This window comes from Mustela lutreola, chromosome 9 (genome assembly GCF_030435805.1).
Source record: "Mustela lutreola isolate mMusLut2 chromosome 9, mMusLut2.pri, whole genome shotgun sequence".
NCBI classification, from domain to species: domain Eukaryota; kingdom Metazoa; phylum Chordata; class Mammalia; order Carnivora; family Mustelidae; genus Mustela; species Mustela lutreola.
In genome coordinates this window covers 84816536-84837095 of record NC_081298.1, presented here as the reverse complement: position 1 = coordinate 84837095, position 20560 = coordinate 84816536, and the positions used below count along the sequence as shown (strand labels likewise).

General features: G+C 39.1%; 1 protein-coding gene across 5 annotated transcripts in view; it reads left to right on the top strand.

The window, feature by feature from the left end:
• Positions 1-20560, top strand: part of USP34 (ubiquitin specific peptidase 34) — a 249299-nt gene that overhangs the window by 30860 nt on the left and 197879 nt on the right. For 4 of the 5 annotated variants that reach the window (XR_009357235.1, XM_059187767.1, XM_059187768.1 and 1 more), the window contains exon 2: positions 13720-13807. Coding sequence is in view for 3 of the 5 variants with exons in the window: in XM_059187767.1 (XP_059043750.1) it covers positions 13720-13807 (88 nt within the window). In the remaining 2 variants the exon portion in view is untranslated. Of the gene's footprint in view, positions 1-13719; positions 13808-20560 lie in introns of those variants that run through there. The other variant, XM_059187769.1, reaches the window with a different exon arrangement.

The following is a 20560-nucleotide window of genomic DNA, read 5'->3' as shown; positions in this document are numbered from 1 at the left end:
CAGGTACTTGAGGCTTACATGAAACATCTTACAAATAATAGTCTGTGTTAAGTTAATAACTTTATTTCAACTGCATATAAAACCTCTTCCATACAGCTCCTGGATGGCTCATTTGTTAAACTTCTGCCTTTGGCTCAGATAATGATTCCAGGGTCCTGGGATCAAGCCCCATGTCAGGCTCCCTGCTCAGCAGGAAGCCTGCTTTTTCCTCTCTCCCGCTTGTATTCCCTCTTTGTCTCTGTCTCTGTCTCTCTGTCAAATAAACAAACAAAAACACACAAAAAACCCCCCAAAACCCCCCAAACCTCTGCCCTTTTACTGCCATCCCCCAGTTTCCTTTTCGATGCTACCATTTATCTTTTTTTTTTTTTTAAGATTTTGTTTATTTGAGTGGGAGAGAGCATAAGGGGGGTGAGGGGCAGAGAGAGAGAGAGAGAGAGAAGCAGACTCCCACTGAGCAGGAAGCCCAACATGGGGCTAGATCCCTGGCCCCTGAGATCATGACCTGAGCCAAAGGCAGATGCTGAATTGAACCACCCAGTGCCCCCATTTATATCTTTTTATATCCTGTATCCATTAGCAAATTGTAGCCATTGTTATTTTTAATAATTTTGTTCTTTAAGGCTTTTGCTAGAGTTAAATGATTGACATACCACCATATTATAGTATTAGATTATTTCAAATTTGACCATACTCTTCTTTTTATAAATGTGTTTTATATATGTTTTAAGACTTTATTTGGGAGAGTGTGTGGGTGGGGGGGGGCAGGGACAGAGGGAGCGAGACAAGCAGACTGCAATAAGTGAGGTTTGATCCCATGATCCTGAGATCATGAGCCTTGCTGAATGAAAGTGCTTTGACTGACTGAGCCAGCCAGGTGCCCCAAGTGTGTTTTGTATTTTCATGTACTAAATAGTATTTCATTTCATTTTGAAGAATTCCTGTTAGCTTTGTATTCAAGGCAGGTATACTGGTGGTGAGCTCTCTCAGATTTTTTTTCTGGGAAAGTCTTTATTTCTCCATTTTTTTTTAAAGATTTTATTTATTTGACAGAGAGAAATCACAAGTAGGCAGAGAGGCAAACAGAGAGAGAGAGAGAGGAGGAAGCAGGCTCCCTGGCGAGCAGAGAGCCCAATGTGGGACTTGATCCCAGAAACCTGAGATCATGACCTGAGCTGAAGGCAGAGGCTTAACCCACTGAGCCACCCAGGCGCCCTATTTCTCCATTTCTGAGGGACATTTTTGCTGGGTAAAGTATTCTTGGTTGGCAGTTTCTTTCTCTCTTCCTTTCTTTCTTTGGCAGTTTTTTTCTTTCAGCATTTATTTAATGGATCATCCCATTCTTTCTGGGCTTATGTGAGGAATTTTTTTCTCTCTCTCTTTTTTTAAAATATTTTATTTCTTTATTAGAGAGCACAAGCAGGCAGAGCGGCAGGCAGAGGGAGAGGGAGTAGTAGGCTCCCTGCTGAGCAAGAGCGGGAAGCTGGCTAGATCCCAGGACACTGGAATCATGACCTGAGCTGAAGGCAGATGTTCAACCAGCTGAGACACCCAGGCACCCTACTTTTTTTCTCTTCCAGAGTTAGTTTTATTATAATATGTATTGGAGATCTTACTGAGTTGAAAGTTTTTGCAGCATGAACTTCATGAACTTGAATATTCAAATCTCTAATCACATTTGGGAAGTTGTCTGCTGCTACTTCCCTTTTAAATAAAATGCTGCCCCCCTTTCTCTTTCTTCTGGGACTCCTCCAAAAATACATGGATATTTCTTTTAATTGTATCCTGTAGTTCCTTAGGCTTTCTTCAGTCTTTTTACTTTTGAATGTGTAATTTTCAAAATCAACCTGCTTTCTACAGATGGTTCCTTCTGCTTGATCATGTCTTCTGTTTTGCACTGTATTGCATTTTTATTTCATTCATTGTGTTCTTCATATTGAAGAACACATTGTGTTCCTCATTTTGTGTACTTCAGCTCCACAACTTCTCTTTTGTTGTTTTGGTTCTTTTTGAAAAATTTATCTCTTTTTTAGAACTTCTCACTTTTTGTCTGTGTTTTGCTTTTCTGATTTTGTTGAATTGTCTTTCTGTGTTTTCTTGTGGGTCACCAAGCTTCCTTAAAACAACTGTTTTGAATACTTTTTTAAAAAAAGATTTTATTTACTTATTTGACAGAGATCACAAGTAGGCAGAGAGGCAGGCAGAGAGAGAAGAAGGGAAGCAGGCTCCCTGCCGAGCAGACAGCCTGATGCAGGGCTCCATCCCAGGACCCTGGAATCATGACCTGAGCTGAAGGCAGAGGCAGAGGCTTTAACTCACTGAGCCATCTAGGCGCCCCATAAATTAGAATTTTTGTATGTATGTTTGTATGCCTTTTCTTTCTTTTTTTTTCTTTCTTTTTCTTTTTTCTTTTTTTTTAAAGATTTTATTTATTTATTTATTTATTTATTTTTTTTTTTTTTTTAAAGATTATTTATTTATTTATTTGACAGAGAGATTACATGTAGGCAGAGAGGCAGGCAGAGAGAGAGAGGAGGAAGCAGGCTCCCTGCTGAGCAGAGAACCCGATGTGGGACTCGATCCCAGGACTCTGGGATCATGACCTGAGCCGAAGGCAGCGGCCCAAACCACTGAGCCACCCAGGCACCCTAAAGATTTTATTTATTTGACAGAGATCACAAGTAGGCAGAGAGGCAGGCAGAGAGAGAGGGAAGCAGGCTCCCTGCTGAGCAGAGAGCCCGATGCAGGGCTGGATCCCAGGACCCTGGGATCATGACCTCAGCCGAAGGCAGAGGCTTTAACCCACTGAGCCACCCAGGTACCCCTGTATGCCTTTTCTTAATCCTGCAAAGCTAAGACGAGTTTGACAGTCTCTTGTTTGTTTTCTGTAGGGCAGTGCTGAATTGTCAAGTTTGTGTGCTTTCTCCCAGTTCTGAAGAGTCCAGGATAACTTTTTGTACTTGTTCACTATCTATAGATGCTTGCTCTCTCTCTGCCCTTGTCGGGGGTGAACACTGGGAGCTAGCCACAGAGTGAGAGCATGTGTGGGTTAGGTGTGTAGAGAGTTGGGGCCAACCATTTACCAGCTAGCAGCATCCTCAAGACAAGGTAGCTTGTGGGTGGGCTTCCAAATGAAGTCTGCGTTGCAGTTAGTAGGTTCCACATCCCATTTTATATCTTCTGAGAGCGATGATGTTCTTTCAGCCACTCTCTGCCGTCATGTAGTACCTTAGTATTCTGGGTGGGGTAAGAATGAAACGGATCTCTTTGGCAGTGTCCCACACAACTGGGGAAGCTTGGTGCTCACTTACATGCTCTGATTTTCTCCCAAGGGAGAAATCAGAGATTAAGAAAATCTCTCCTGGTTCTGTGCTGTGGGGACTGTGGGGAAAGGGTGTGGCAGGTGAAGTGAAACTTTATTTTACCCTTTTCAATGTGTTTAGTCCTGGATTTTTTTGTTTGTTTTTTTGGTTTTGCTCTAGTGGTGTGTTGGAACTTCTCCACTGGACTCCCAGACTTCTGCAAAGGCACTGTGTCTACAGTGTTCTGTAGATGGTAGAAAGTGTTCAGGCAGATGGTAGAAAATTCCCATTTTAATGACCTCACTCTTGGCTGACATGCTTTATATGCCATCCAGACTTAGATTTGTCTTTTGTATGGGTATATCATAATGGAAATAAACTTTATGTACTAATTGTATCAGGCATTTTTTCCACTTAACATATGGTTATAAGCTAATCCTTACTAATGTATCAGTAGTGTGTTGGTTTTTAATGGTGAATAGAATTCCTTGTGGAGATACACATGCATGCACATGCACTAACTCTCATATATGTATATGTATATAAATCAATCTACTTTTTGGACACTTAATTTTTTTCTAGTTTAAGGCTCTTTGAATAATTTTTGTTTCGTTCATTGTGTTTTTTGTGTTTGGTGTTTTGTTTGGTGACCTGCCAGTACTAATCCTTATAGATTCTAGCTGTTCTGCAGTTTGTAGTACTGATGTCTCTTTAATTTTTTTAGTTTGTAATTCTTTTCTTTCTGTTTCCATTTTTAAGGATATAGTCTTAAGAGTCATTCTTCAGTCAGGATAGCTTGGTGGTCTTGAGTTGTTTTTTTGGAACTGATTTAATCTTTAAGTTCCTGTCTTCCTTTTTTTCCCTTGCTATTTGTTGAAGAAACTGCTGATTCCATGGATCATTCGGACAGAGATTTTTCAGTCTGAATGTTGCTTATTGTATCCTTGTGTAATTATTTAATGTTTTTTAGTCTCTTCTATATCTATAATTTAATTATTAGATTTAGAGGCTTGATCAGATTCAGATTAGGTTTTTTGACAAAGAGTGTTTAATAAGATGTGTTGTATTATTCCATCAGAGCACATAAGATATTGTCATGTGTTTAGTAATGCCAGCAACCATTGTTATTTGTAGCAATGACTTATTTAAAATGTTAACATTTGGCTTGTGACAAATTAGTCTTTTTTTTTAGAATCATAAAATTATGTAATTAAAAATAATGTTTTTGCCTTTATTCACTTAACTTTAGGGAGATTATTTCATACCAGTTTATAAAGCACATCCTTGAGGTGCCTGGGTGGCTCAGTTAGTTGAGCATCTGCCTTTGGCTGAGGTCATGATCCCTGGGATGGAGCTCCAGAGCTCTATACCTGGCTCCCTGCTCAGCAGGGAGCCTGCTTCTTTCTCCCCCTCTGCCCGCTGCTTGCCTTGCTTGTGCTCTCTCTGTCAAATAATTAAATAAAATCTTAAAAAAAAAAACCCATCCTTTTTTTTCAAGTTTTTTTCTTTTTCTGATGCATAGTTTTCCATTGTCATGATGGGTTGATACTGTCCTGTATTGACAATCATTTAGATTTTTTCCAATCTTATGTTAATATGAACAGTGCCATGTTGAAAACCTATGAAAGTTATTTTGGGGGAGGGAAAATGTGTAAGAAAAAGAAGATTTAGGTGCTCTTGGGTGGCTCAGTCAGTTAAGCATCTGTGTTTGGCTGAAGTCGTGAATCCAGGGTTCTGGGATGGAGTCTCAGGTCAGGCTTCTTGCTCAGTGGGGAGCCTCCTTCTCCCTCTCCTTCTGCCTGCTGCTCTCCCTGCTTGTGTTCTGTCAAATCCATAACATCTTTTTAAAAAACAAGTGAGGGGCGCCTGGGTGGCTCAGTTGGTTGATTGTCTGCCTTTGGCTTGGGTCATGATCCCAGGGTCCTGGGATTGAGTCCCACGTTAGGCTCCCTGCTTAGCAGGGAGTGGGCTTCTCCTTCTGCCTACTGCTTCCTCAGTTTATGTGCTTGCTCTCTTTGGTCTCTCTTTCAAATAAGCAAATAAAATTGAAAAAAAAAAAGACTAATTATTCAGAGGTTCAGTGTATTTTTAATTTTGATAAATATTGCCAATTTTTTTTCACTAATGTATAGAAAGTACCCATTTTCTCCTGAGTTTCAACTCTAGGTATTACTTAAACTTTGCACACCTGATAAGAGAAAAATAGCATTTCAGTTGTGTGTTTGAACCATGTGTTTATTGTTTTTCTTTTTTGGCCCATTCTTCTCATTTTTTTTCCACTAATCTTTTGTTTGAGCTCAGAGAGATTACCCTCCAGAGGCTTCCTAGTTTGTCGTTTCTTTGAAGTTTGCTTTTTTTTTTTGTCCTTAGTTTAAATGTTTTACATGATCTAATGGATCAGTTCAGAACACTTTAAGAATGCCAGTCTTGGGACGCCTGGGTGGCTCAGTGGGTTAAGCTGCTGCCTTTGGCTCAGGTCATGATTCCAGGGTCCCGGGATCGAGTCCCACATCAGGCTCTCTGCTCAGCAGGGGGCCTGCTTCCCTTCCTCTCTCTCTGCCTGCCTCTCTGCCTACTTGTGATTTCTCTCTGTCAAATAAAAAAAAAAAAAAAAAAAAAAATCTTAAAAAAAAAAAAAGAATGCCAGTCTTTATTTCTACCATCTTCCATGTTGTCTCATACTTCAGTTGAGTTGAAAGGGTCCTAAACTATTAAGTATTTTTAATTTTTTTCATCTCTTTATATATTTATCCATGTTAATTTTCCTTCAGTACCATTTTTTCCTTTTTGTTCCTGTTACTCCTTTGTCTTTTCTTTTGAGGTACCTTTTATTTTCTGTCTTGCATTACATTTACATTCTGTCTTACTCTTACATTCAGGCATGGCCTGCCAGTGGTAAGCATACATATTTGTCCAAAGTTTTATTTCACCATTCGTCTTGAGGTAGGCTTACCTGGGTATAAAATTCTAGATTTGGGGCGCCTGGGTGGCTCAGTTGGTTAAAGCCTCTGCCTTCGGCTCAGGTCATGATCCCAGGGTTCTGGGATCGAGCCCTGCATCGGGCTCTCTGCTCAGCAGGGAGCCTGCTTCCTCCTCTCTCTCCTTCTACCTGCCTCTCTGCCTACTTGTGATCTCTCTCTGCCAAATAAATAAATAAAATCTTAAAAAAAAAAATTCTAGATTTGCCATCATTTTAACATTTTGCAGGTTTTATACTGTTCTTCTGATTAGAAGCCTGCCTCTCACACTTGATTATTACTACACTAGCTAACGTCTTTTTTTCTTTGGAGCTTTATTTAATATGGCCAATTTCAAATATATACAGAAGTATAATGCGTAAGAATAAAAGACATGAATACTTAAAAGTTGTTTGACGATAGTTCAAATTCATAACTGTACCAATCCTCCTATAGTTGTTTGTACTTACTTTAGACATTTCACCCACCTGAGTTGGCCTCAGTGGCTAACCTGGGTGCTGGTGAGGATTCTGGATAGGGCTTAGCTTCTTAAAGTCCTGTTCTTTTGAGACTTGCTGAGAATACCTTTCTTACAGGCTTCTAAGAGCCCAGGAACTGGAATTCTCTGGATCTGAGATACATGAGGTTTAGAAATACATGAGGTTTTCTTCAGCACCTTTGGTCTGGTCAGTGGTTGTGAATTTTTTTCCTTAGGTGAGTTGTGAGATTGTATTTGAGAAGATCAGTTCCTTTGCCTATGTAAGATCTTAGTCATAGCTACCAGTGGTTTCTCACTAGACTTCTGCATTATACCTTCCATCCTCTAATGCGTCCTTTTGGAATTGTGCTTGTCATGCTATCCATTTCTCCTCCTCCTCCCCCTCCTCTTTTTTTTTTTTTTTTTTTTTTTTAAGTAGGTTCCACATCCAGGGTAGAGCACAATGAGGGACTTAAATTCATGGCCCTGAGATCAAGACCTGAGCTGAGATCACCAGTTAGATGGTTAACTAACTGAGCCACCCTGGTGACCCCATACTATATTGATTTCTGATCTTGAAGTTTTTAATGAGCATTTCTTTTCTAAGTTTTTTTTTTTTTGTCAGAGAGAGGGAGAGAATGTACAGGGGGAAGCAGCGAGCAGAGGGAGAGGCAGGGTCCTCACTTAGCAAGGAGCCCAGTGAGGGACTTGATGCCAGGACTCTGGGATCATGTCTTGGAGCCAAAGGCAGATATTTAAATGACTGAGGAACCCAGGCATCCCAAGCCTTTCTTTTTTTAACCTAAGTGGTGAGAACCATTTTCTTTTCATCCAGTACCTAGTCTTCTACCCTCTACATTGTGTCAGGTGGGTACTTTGAGTTACTTTCTGCACCTTTGGATATTGACCAGCATTGATGTTTCCATTTCTACTTTGGTCTCTCCTATTGGGCTGTATTTGGTGTTCTGTAGGTCTGTGTGGGCAGTTCCCCCACTTTGCTTGCTCTCTTTTCTGCCCCAGTGGTTGACCGTTTAGGGTTGGAATACAGTTCCTCCTCTATAGGGAATGGTGGGGAGATTTCTGGATGATGCCTGCCTGCCTGCCTGCCTGCTTTTATGGTACCATGGACTTTACCATTATTTGTAGAGACTAGTGGCTTCTTTTAAACTGTAGTCTGAGTTTTCCTCTCTTTTTTGTTTGTTTAATTAATAAAAATCTTTTGGGGCGCCTGGGTCAGTGGGTTGGGCCGCTGCCTTCGGCTCGGGTCATGGTCTCAGGGTCCTGGGATCGAGTACCGCATTGGGCTCTCTGCTCAGCGGGGAGCCTGCTTCCTCCTCTCTCTCTCTCTGCCTGCCTCTCTGCCTACTTGTGATCTTTCTCTGTCAAATAAATAAATAAAATCTTTTAAAAAAATTAATAAAAATATTTTTAGTTGTAAAAAAAGCCAATTTACCACCCATTCATTTATTTTTTATTTTTTTATTTTTTAGATTTTATTTATTTATTTGACAGAGACAGACACAGCAAAGGAGAGGGAACACAAATAGGGGGAGTGGGAAGAGGGAGAAGTAGGCTTTTTGCTAAGCAGGGAACCTGATACAGGGCTTGATCTCAGGACCCTGGGATCATGACCTGAGCTGAAGGCAGATGCTTAACTACTAAGCCACCCAGGCACCACAGTGTTTATGATTTTGTGTGTTTTGTGTCCTGCTACTTTATGGAATTCATTTATTCTAGCAGTTTTTTTGATGGACCCTTTAGAGTTTCCTACATGTAAGATTATGTAATCTGTGAAGTGGTAATTTTCCTTCTTCCTTTCCAATTCCTTTTTGGTTCTTTTTGCTCTGGCTAGAATTTCCAGTACTGCAGTTGAACAGAAGTTGGGAAAATTGTCTACTTTGTCTTGCTTCTCATTTTAGTGGAGCAGATTGCAGTCTTTAATCATTGAGTATGATGTTAGCTCTCTGGAGAGCTCTAGTTTGACCCTAATAAAATAATCTTCCATCCCATTACTGTTTATGAGGTAGGTACAATGAAATAAATTGGAAAGCTTGTGTTGATGAGCTGTTAGGCTGCTAGGTAGGCCTTAGGTGGGGATAGGTGTCTGATTACACATAGGCTTTTTCCAGAATGTGTTCATTTATGTTTTGTGTTTGGGAGATAGGATTGTTGCAACCACTCAGATACCTGTGTTTTCAGGCTGGGGAAGGAGAACTGGCATTGTGTACTATGGTTTCTTCTTCCCTGTCTAGGTAGTTCACCCTTCAGGGTTGCATTGCATTATTGTTCCTTTTAGGTTCTTTTTTTTTTTTTTTTAATGGCTTAAGTGCATCTTCTTTATTTTTCTCTTATGATCTTTCTACAAAAGAGCAAAATTAAACACCAGGTTTCTGGCAAGAGGGTGAGAATCCTTTCTGAGAGCCCCCACCCCTTCCCTTGTTTTCCTGCTATACCTTTGTTACAGTTCATGGGTTGGAGGACTTGGTGCAGAAATCTACAACCAAGAGTTTGTTTTCAGTGGTTTCCTTAACTCTTCCCCCCATTATATCTTATTCTGTCATGGATTTATTGTCAGGATCTTCTAACTGATGGTGTGTTTGGCTTGCAGGGCCTCAGGTGCTGTTACCTTGTTAACCTTTTGTTTGGCATGTACTTCTTTTATAAATGTACTTCCTCTTGCCTGTCTTTTTCCCAGATGTAACCATTCTCTTGATGTAGATGTGAATCATTATAGTATATGTATTTATACTATGATGGTACATGAGTCCATAATAATACAGTTTGTGTGTGTGTTAAACATTAACAAGTGGTATCAAACTATCCTTTTGCAACTTCTTCACTGATATTTTGGAATTTGAATATTAGACATTTTGATACACAGATTCAGGTTTAAAAATATTTTTTAAAGATTTTATTTATTAGAGAGCATGAGCAGATGAAGGGTCAGAGGGAGAGAGAGAATCTTCAAGTAGATTCCCCACTAAGGATTAAGCCCTGACATGGGGCTCAATCCCAGGACCTTAAGATCATGACCTGAGCAGAAGTCAGATGCTTAACTGACTGAGCTGTCCAGGTCCCCCACTTATTTATTTATTTTTTAATTTTTTTAATTAACAATATTATGTATAATATTATATTAAATAATATTGTTATATTATATTTATGTATTATATATAATAACTATATATCAAATAATAGTAAATAGTTTTTTTAAAAGGGTTTTATTTATTTATTTGACACAGAGCGAGAGAGATCACAAGTAGGCAGAGAGGCAGGCAGAGAGAGAGAGAGGAGGAAGCAGCCTCCCTGCTAAGCAGAGAAGCCAGTGCAGGGCTTGATCCCAGGACTCTGAGATCTTGACCTGAGCCAAAGGCAGAGGTTTAACCCACTGAGCCACCCAGGTGCCCCAGTAAATAATATTTTTAATTTATTTTTTAAAAAGATGATATTTATTTATTTATTATTTATTTGACAGAGAGAGAGAGAGGACACAAGTAGGCAGAACGGCAGGCAGAGAGAGACAGGCTCTCTGCTGAGGGGAAGCCTAATGCAGGGCTTGATCCCAGGACCCTGGGATCATGGCCTGAGCCAAAGAGAGACACTTAATGACTGAGCTACCCAAGTGCCCCCCCTTTATTTATTTTTTAAAAGATTTTATTTCTAAATAATCTCTACACACAACATAGGGCTTGAACTCACATCCTTGACATCAGGGTCATGATTTCTACCAGCTGAGCCAGGCACTCTCAGTTTCAGTTTATTAAGTTAATTACCCCTTTAGTTTCTAGTAGGCAGTACTTTTCATTCATTTCAGTTTGGGTTCTACTCCTCCTCCTTCTCTAAAACTAGTCTTTCTAATTAAAAAGAGTCCCTTTCTTCCAGTTAAAATTTTGACTTCTACTTTTTGCAAACTGCCAAGGAATAAGGGATACATATGGTTAATACTTAAACTTTAGTTGCCAATCCTGAAATAGGTATAGTATGAATGCTTATAAGAAATAAGTTCTGGGGGGGCGTGCCTGGGTGGCTCAGTGGGTTAACGCCTCTGCCTTCAGCTCAGGTCATGGTCTCAGGATCCAGGGATTGAGCACCGCATCGGGCTCTCTGCTCAGCAGGGAGCCTGCTTCCTCCCTCTCTCTCTGCCTGCCTCTCTGCCTCCTTGTGATCTCTCTGTCAAATAAATAAATAAAATCTTTTTAAAAAAAAGAAAGAAAGAAGGAAGTTCTGGGGTGCCTGGCTGGCTCAGTCGGTATAGCTCCACATTGAGTATAGAGATGACTTAAAACATCAAATAAAACTAAGGAAAAAAAGTTCTGGATAATGGACCTTATTCCTTTTTTTGTTTAAATTTTTAATTTTAGTTTTTAAAATATTTTTTATTTTTAACTTCTTAATTTTATTTTAGGGAGAATGTGCTCCAGAGAGGGCACGTGTGTCAGGGGAGGGGCCAAGGTGGAGGGAGAGTGAGTCTCAAGCAGATTCCCTGCTAAACGTGGAGCCTGACTTGGGCCTTGATCTGATGACCCTGATAAAATGACCTGAGCAGAAATCAAGAGTGAGTTGCTTAACTGAGCTACCTGGGCACTCCAGGATTTTTTATTTTATTTACTTATTTTTATTTAAATTCAGTTAATTTTTTAAAAAAGATTTTTATTTATTTATTTGACAGAGACAGCGAGAGAGGGAACACAAGCAGGGGGAGTGGGAGAGGGAGAAGCAGGCTTCCTGTTGAGCAGGGAGCCCCATATGGGGCTCAGTTGTAGGACTCTGGGATCATGACCTGAGCCGAAGGCAGATGCTTAATTACTGAGCCACCCAGGTGCTCCTAAATTCAGTTAATTAACATAGTGTATTATTGGTTTCACAGGTAAAGTTTAGTGATTTATCAGTTGTGTATAATACCCAGCGCTCATTACTTTAAGTGCCCCCCTTAATGTCCATCACCCAGTTACCCCATCTCCCCCACTCCCCTCCCCTGTAACAGTCCTTAGTTTGTGTCCTGTAGTTAAGGGTCTCTTATGGTTTGTCCCCCTCTCTGGTTTTGTCTTACTTTATTTTTCCCTCCCTTCCCCTATGATCATCTGTGTGTTTTTTTTTTTCCCCTTAGATTCCACATCTAAGCAAAATCATATAATTGTCTTTCTCTGATTGACTTATTTTGCTTAGCATAATACCCTCTAGTTCCATCTATGACATTACAAATGGTAAGGTTTTTTTTTTTTATGACTGAGGAATATTTCATTTGTGTATGTGTGTGTATCCATACACGTATATACAACATCTTTATCCATTCACCTGTTGATTGACATCTTGGGTTCTTTCCATAGTTTAGCTATGGTGGACATTGCTGCTATAAACATTGGGGTGCAGGTGTCCCTTCTGATCACTATGTTTGTATCCTTTAGGTAAATACTTAGTAGTGCAATTGCTAGATTATAGGGTAGCTCTATTTATAACTTTTTCAAGATTTTTATTTTTTATTTATTTTTTTAAAGATTTTATTTATTTATTTGACACAGAGAAATCACAAGTAGATGGAGAGGCAGGCAGAGAGAGAGGGAAGCAGGCTCCCTGCTGAACAGAGAGCCCGATGCGGGGCTCGATCCCAGGACCCTGAGATCATGACCTGAGCCGAAGGTAGCGGCTTAACCCACTGAGCCACCCAGGCGCCCCTCAAGATTTTTATTTTTAAGTAATTTGTATACTCAGTATGGGGCTCCAACTCACAACGCAAGATCAAGAGTCACATGCTCCACCTACTGAGCAGATTGAGCCTCAGACTCTTGATTTCGGCTTGGGTTATGATCTCCGGGTCATGAGATGGAGCCCTGTCCGGCTCTGTGCTCAGTGCAGTCTGCTTCTCCGTCCCTCTTCCTGTTCTCCCCTTTTCATATGTATGTGCATGTTCTCACTCTCTAACATAGATAAAATTTTTTAAGAAAAAGTCTAAAAAAAATAGAATGGAGTTGGCAAACTATGGCCCAGTGTACCAGATCATTCAGCTGCTTGTTTTTAACATGGCTATGGTCGTTTGTTTACACGTGTGTGGTTCCTTTCAAGATACCATGGCACAGCTATCCAGGTGTGGAAAGAGACTCTATGGCCTTCTAAGCCCAAAGTATTTACTTTCTGTTCCATTAATGAAAAATTTGCTGACCAAATCTTGTACAGTTAAACATTTTACATTAGAAGACTTATTTGGACCACCTGTAGTTTCTGAAAACTTTTTTCCTTTCTGAATTTAGCTTTAGATTCCTTTCCTAGTAGTATATACTGTATATGAAATGCCAGTATGTCAGTCAAGCTCCAGTCAGGGCGTTGAAAAGGAATTTAATAATAGGAGTATTTACACAAATGTTGGAGGTAAAAAACAAGTGGAACCTGGACAACACCCAGAGGAGATGATGATGACAGCTATGATAACTGAGGAATAGCCAGTCTCCCCAAAGGCTAGGGAAATAAAGGAAAAAGGGTTGTCAGTATCTAAGAATCACTTTCAATCACTTGGAGGTGGGCCCTGTGAAGAAGCTAGGACTTAAAGGTACCAGCAGTCTGGCTACTGCTGGTACCTCTGAGAGGAGTACCATGAGATTGGTTTTGCTGCCACTTGGAATCTGCAGTTGCTGAGTGATGTTTTCATATACAGAGAGTGAACACATCTTTGGTCTCCTCCTGCCTTCTAGTCATCTAGTGCTGTGTAGACAGTGGAGGAGCATCTTAAGAAGCCAGATGGAAATGAAAAATGTAGTTTGCAGAGTTCCAGTCCCAGCATCACAAAGCTTAGAACAGAAGGGGGGATTTGAAGTAGAGAGCACTAGAATAACTGCGAGGAAAGTGTCTTCTCTCTTGCTCCCCCAGTACATCTGTTAAAAAAATCTGAAATATTTAGTCTAGACTTCTTTTTTTTAAAGTATTGGCTTTAATATTGGTTTAGTATTACTTATTCCTAATATTAAAAAGTGTTTTTTCTACTTTATTTCAGTATCAGATATAGAAGGTGGTGATGGACTGCAGCTCAGAAAGGAACATACTCTCAAAATATTTGCTTATATCAATTCCTGGACACAGAGGTATGCATCTTTAAGTACTTTAAAGACTAACTTTTTGAGTTGTACTTTAAATTGACATGGTTTGTCATGAAATTTCCCTTTTAGAATGTTGGGTTGTATACCTGTAGTCAATAAATGACAGTTCATCAGTATTTATTAAACCTTTCTTTCTTAATCATGAGGCCACTCATGGTTTTGTTTTTTAAGACAATAAAAGTTTCTTTAACTTATTATTTAGAAATAGGGGAATGAATGAAATTCTAAAAATTATTTTGAGAGATTGAGGAATTTTTAATGGCATAACTAGAGATGTTTAACAAACTTAATCCATTAAAAAAATTAGTTTTGTGGTAATGGACACTTTGACCCTTCTGGAAGCCATTTGTTATTCTATTTGCATTATATACAGGTATATTAGACCAGTTTTTAAGAAATGCATATATTGTGGGGTGCCTGGGCATCTCTGCTAAGTGTCTGCCTTGGGCTCAGGTCATAATCTCAGGGTCCTTGGATCAAGCCTGCATCCTGCTCCTTGCTCAGCTGGAGGCCTGCTTCTCCCTCTCCCACTCCCACTGCTTGTGGGTCCCTCTCTTGCTGTGTCTCTCTCTGTCAAATAAATAAAATCTTAAAAGAAAAATGCATATGTTGAGAATATAAAGAATAAAACTTGAGGAAACACGGTAATTAATATAATCAGAATTTGCAAGTTCCTGTTCCCTTAACATGATTTTAGCTGGGCCTAGCTAAATATTCTCTTTTGCTTGTGTGCCTATCTCGTTTATTAGTCTTCTAAAATTTTTATGGGTAAAGAATGTTTGAAGCTTTGTGTGCAATGATTAGTGAACATGTTAAGTGCAGCTAAAATAAATAAATGTCCTGAGGTCCACAGACTAGGTGATCATAGAGTTTATCTTCAAATCTCATTTGTTCTACAGTAATATCCCTTTTCCTTATGTTTTCTCCTCCTTTGTTGATAAAGATGATACACATATTTGTTCTACAAAAGATTTTTGTAGATTTTTTACATGCTGTCATTATCGGCATCTCTTTTCTGAGTCTCAGCCAGCTGAATTACTTTTAGCTAAGTTTAGAAATGAGAGCGGTTCCTCTGTTCCTTTCATTATGGGTAGAGTAGGTGATTGGATATTTCATAATACTAATGTTAATGATTTAAAATTAGCATCAGGGGTGCCTGGGTGGCTCAGTCACTTGAGCCTCTGCCTTCAGCTCAGGTCGCAATCCCAGGACCCTGGGATCGCGTCCCACTTTGGGCTCCCTGCTTGGGGAGAGCCTGCTTCTCCCTCTGCCTATACTCACTTGCTGGGTGGCTCTCACAAATAAAATCTTAAAAAAAAAAAAATTAAAATAAAGTTAACATCAGTATCCAAAGAATTTGCTGCGAAATGTTGCATTTGAGTCATAATTTTTGATTTATTTACTGTAACTGTAGCTAGGTAGCAACATGTTATGCCACTAAATAAAATGAAATCCAGGGAAATGATGCAGTTTTTTTAATGTCTCACCCCCTAGTTATTGGTTGGTGCTGGGTAGGGGTTCCATGTTCCCATTCCTAGTCCACTTTTTATCATTGATACATACTCTTAATCCTTGTATCAGGAATTTTTAACTTGAATAGGAGTGAAATTACAAAGCAAATATTGATAAGGACCATTTTAGGCCTAATTTGTAGGTTTCATCAGAATGTCAAAGAATGTTTGCGCCCCAGATAGTAGATCCTCTTAATTTTATCTGTTGTTGCTGTAGAGTATAGTGGTTCAGTATGGCTGTTGAGCCAGAGTGATGTGGCTTTGAGTCCTGCTTCATCACCTGTTAGATAATTATGACAGAGTAGTTAGCTTCTAAGTTCTTATTTCATTTGTGAAATGAAAATAATAACAACGTTACTACTATTTTAGATTGTGAAGAGACCAAGTGCTTACTTAGCACAGTACCTGACATAAGACTTTAATAAACACCTGTTTTAATTAAAATTGTTAAAAGTATTTTGGAAAATTGTATACATGTTGAAGGTTATGTATGCTAAAGTGTGAAAAGCTGGACTAAAACACAATTTGTAACCTTTATCATTTTATTCACATGTCAATAAGTATGAGCAACTTTTAGCTGGTAGTAAAAAAGCACCCAAAAGTAGAATGTTACACTCTTCATTGTTCATACTGAAGACGAGATAAGTGACAATAAAATATCCAGTGTTTTGTGATTAAAAAAAATTTTTGTCTAGGGGTGCCTGAGTCGCTCAGTTGGTTAAGCATCTGCCTTTAGCTGGGGGTAATAATCCCAGCATCCTGGGGATCGAGCCCTGCATCAGGCTCCCTGCTCCTCGGGGACCCTGCTTGTCCCTCTCCCTTTGCCTGCCACTCCCCCTGATTGTGTGTGCACGCGCTTTCTTTCTCCCTGTCAAATAAACAAAAATCTTAAAAAAAAAAAAAAAAAAAATATATATATATATATATATATATATATGTATGTATATATATTGTTTATTCTCCTCCTCTCATGTCTCCGACCTCCCTCAGTTTCTTTCTTGGGCATCAGAAAATACTGTTGCCTAAATTAAGATGGTAGTTTTTGTAGGTGATAACCAGCAACTAATAAGGCATGGTTAATCTTCAAAAGAGATTGCTAACTTAGGGCCCATGACTATGGAGGTCCATAAATCTGTCTTAGCATACTGATGAACCCATGACATTTCATACAAAATGTTCTTAAAGGTTTTCTGGGAGAAAAATGTTAATAGTTTTCATTAGCTTATTAGTAGTTAAGAATCCTTTTTCTAATATATTGATTAAAAGATACATAAAAGAGCATATTTACTTAAAATAGTATATTGATAATTTTTATAAACAATTGTATTAATGCTTTGTATTATTTTCCTCCTATTTAAGTATGTACTCACTGTAAAAATTCTTTGAGAAAAAGAATCGAAGTTTATTTATTTAAAAAAATTTTTTTTAAATTTATATGACAGAAGACAGCAAGAGAGGGAACACAAGCAGAGTGAGAGAGCCCCAGGCTCGATCCCAGGATCCAAGACTCTGGGATCATGACCTGAGCCAAAGGCAGCTGCCTAACAGCTGGGCCACCCAGGCACCCCGAGAATCAAAGTTAAAAAAGAAAAAAAAAAAAAGGGCCTGGATGGCTCAGTGGGTTAAAGCCTCTGCCTTTGGCTCAGGTCATGATCCCAGGGTCATGGGATCGAGCCCTGCAGCGGGCTCTCTGCTCAGTGGGGAGCCTCCCCCCCCCCCATCTCTGCCTACTTGTGATCTCTATCTCTCTGTCAAATAAATAAAATCTTAAAAAAAAAAAAAGAAAAAAAAAGGCATGCTACTACCCAGAGTAACAACTGACGATTTTTTTTTTTTTTTAAAGATTTTATTTATTTATTTGACAGAGAGAGATCACAAGTAGGCAGAGAGGCAGGCAGAGGAGGAGGAAGCAGGCTCCCTGCTGAGCAGAGAGCCCGATGCGGGACTCGATCCCAGGACCCTGAGATCATGACCCGAGCCGAAGGCAGCAGCTTAACCCACTGAGCCACCCAGGCGCCCCACGATTTTTTTTTTTTTTTTGTATAGCCTTGGCATGAGGTTGTGAATCATAGTTTAAAATTTTGTAAAAATGTGAGTTTCCTACATCTGTGTTTTATAATCTGATTATTTATACTTGACTGTGTATGAAAAATTTCTTTATGTCATCAAACCTTATTTTTAATTGCTGTATAATTGTCATACAGCTGCTGTTCCTTTGTTCTGTCTGTAAGCTCAAGAACATTATTATATGTTTGTTTAAAAGGTTATCATTAAAGTTATTTTATTGAAATTGCAATTGAGACTGGAATGGGAGGAAAACTAATTCAAAGTGGGGAGAGAAGATTAAGAGAATAAATTGAAGAATGCAAATTAATAAAAGAGCGTATAAAGGTCTGAAAGTAATATGGATGATAAAAGCATTGAATAACTTTGTTTGTTTGTTTGGGACTTGTTAATTTTACCACAAAACAGGCTTAGGTTTCTGTCTTGTAAATTCCTCTTTTCTTAGGTATTTTAAGGTCTTTGGTTGTCTTCTTCCATTTTGCATTTTAGTTTTATTTCATGATTTGTCTTCTAAAAGAGAATTCTTTTAGATACCTGCCTGAGCCGTAGGCAGACACTTAATGACTGAGCCACCCGGGTGCCCCAAACTTATATTTTTTTAAGTTAACTCTACATCAGATGTGGGGCTTGAACTCATGATCCTAAGGTTAAAAGAGTAACATACTTTGTTGACTGAGACAGCCAAGTGCCTCAGTAAACTTTATTTTTATGAACAGTTTTAGTTGCTGTTGCTTTTGAGTAGATTATGTTCTATACTCTTTAAGGCTCTGGCTTTTATTCTGGCATTAAGAAATTTGGGGATATTCATAAATTCAGTGAGGTATTGCTTTGAGCACTATTCAAAGTAGTGCTTTTCATGAATTAGTTCATAAATAAAAACTTTTGCTAAGGTTAGATACCATGGATTAACAGTTCTTTGAAATGTTACATAGTACCAGGCCATGAAGAAGTTAGATCCATTGGAATATGTGTTGTTTGATGGAATTACAGAATCAAAGTTAAAAAAAAATTTAGACATGTAGATTCTTCATGAATGTTCAGTTAAAATTTTTTTATAGATTGGTGCTATGTATTTTATGCTAGGCATTTAGAAATTTTATTTTATTTTTTTCAATTTTAGTATATGTGCTGCCGAAGCGAGCACTGTGTTATTTTTTTCAAATTTTATTTCATTCCAGTATGGTTAATGTACAGTGTTAGTTTCAGGTCTACAAAGTAGTGACCCAATATTGCTGTATACTAATGCTCATTAAGATGAGTACACTTTTTTTTTTTTTTTTTAAAGATTTTACTTATTTATTTGACAGAGAGATCACAAGTAGGCAGAGAGGCAGGCAGTGGGGGAGAGAAGCAGGCTCCCTCAGATCCCTGCTGAGCCTGATACGGCTTGATCCCATGACCCTGGGATGATGACCTGAGCCAAATGCAGAGGCCTTAACCCACTGAGCCATCCAGGCGCCCCAAGACGAGTACAGTCTTCATCCCCTTCACCTGTTTCATCCATCTCTCCACCCACATCCTCTATGATAACCATCAGTTCTTTATAGTTAAGAATCTGTTTTTTGGTTTCTTTTTTTGTTTTTCTCTTTGTTCGTTCATTGTGTTTCTTCCACATTTGAGTACGATCATATGGTATTAGTCTTTCTCTTACTGACTTATTTCACTTAGCATTATGCTCTCTGGATCCATCCATGTCTTTGCAAATGGCAAGACTTCATTTTTTTTTTTTTTAATTCTTTATTTAAATTCAGTTAACATAACACTGCATTATTAGTTACCAGGGTAAAGTTTAGTGATTCTTTGGTTGTATATAACACCCAGTGCTCCTTATATCCGGTGTTCTCCTTAATGCCCATACCTGAATTACCCCTTACCCTGACCTGCCTCCCCTCCAGCAATCCTCACTATGTTTCCTAGGATTCAGCATCTCTTATGGTTTGCCTCCCCTATTTTCATCTTTATTTTTCCTTCTCTTCCTGTATGTTCATCTACTTTGTTTCTTAAATTCCATAAATGAATGAAATCACATTGTATTTGTCTTTTTCTGACAGATCTATTTCCTTTAGCATAGTACCCTCTGGCTCCATCCTGATTCTTTTTCTTATAGTTGAGTAATATCCTGTTGTCTGTATTTATGTGGTACATCATCTTCGTCCGTTCAAGTATCAATACACTCGGGCTGCTTCCATAGCTTGGCTGTTGTAAATAATGCTGCAGAAAAAATAGGAGTACATATATCCTTTCAGATTAGTACTTTTGTATTTTTAGGGTAGATACCCTGTAATGTGATTACTGTATCATGGGGTAGTTCTATTTTTATTTTTTATTTTTATTTATTTATTTTTTTAAAAAAGATTTTATTTATTTATTTGACAGAGACAGATCACAAGTAGGCAGAGAGGCAGGCAGAGAGAGAGGGAAGCAGGCTCCCTGCTGAGCAGAGAGCCTGATGCGGGACTGGATCCCAGGACCCTGGGATCATGACCTGAGTGGAAGGCAGAGGCTTTAACCCACTGAGCTACCCAGGTGCCCCAGGGTAGTTCTATTTTTAATTTGTGCAGGAACTTTTGTAATGTTTTCCACATTGGCTGCACCAGTTTCTGTTCCCACCAACAGAGCAAGAGGGTTTCTTTTTCTCCACATCCTCGCCAACAGTTGTTTCTCGACTTTTTTGATTTTGGCCATTCTGACAGATGTGAAGTGATATCTCATTGTGGTTTTGACTTGCCTTCTGTTGATAGTGAGTGATGTTGAGCATTTTCTCATGTGTCTGTTGGTCACCTGCTTGTCTTCTTTGGAGAAGTGTTTGTTCAGATCTTCTGCCCATTTTTTAAAAAAAAATTTATTTATTTATTTGACAGACAAAGATCACAAGTAGGCAGAGAGGCAGGCAGAGAGAGAGGAAGGGAAGCAGGCTCCCTGCTGAGCAGAGAGCCCGATGCAGCGCTCAATCCCAGGACCCTGGGATCATGACCTGAGCTGAAGGCAGAGGCTTTAACCCACTGAGCCACCCAGGCGCCCCTCTTCTGCCCATTTTTAATTGGATTGTTTTTTCGTGTATGTGTGTTGAATTGTATTAAGTTCTTTACATAGTTCGGATACTGACCCTTTATCATATATGTCATTTGCAATCATCTTCTCCCATTTGGTAGGTGGCCTTTTT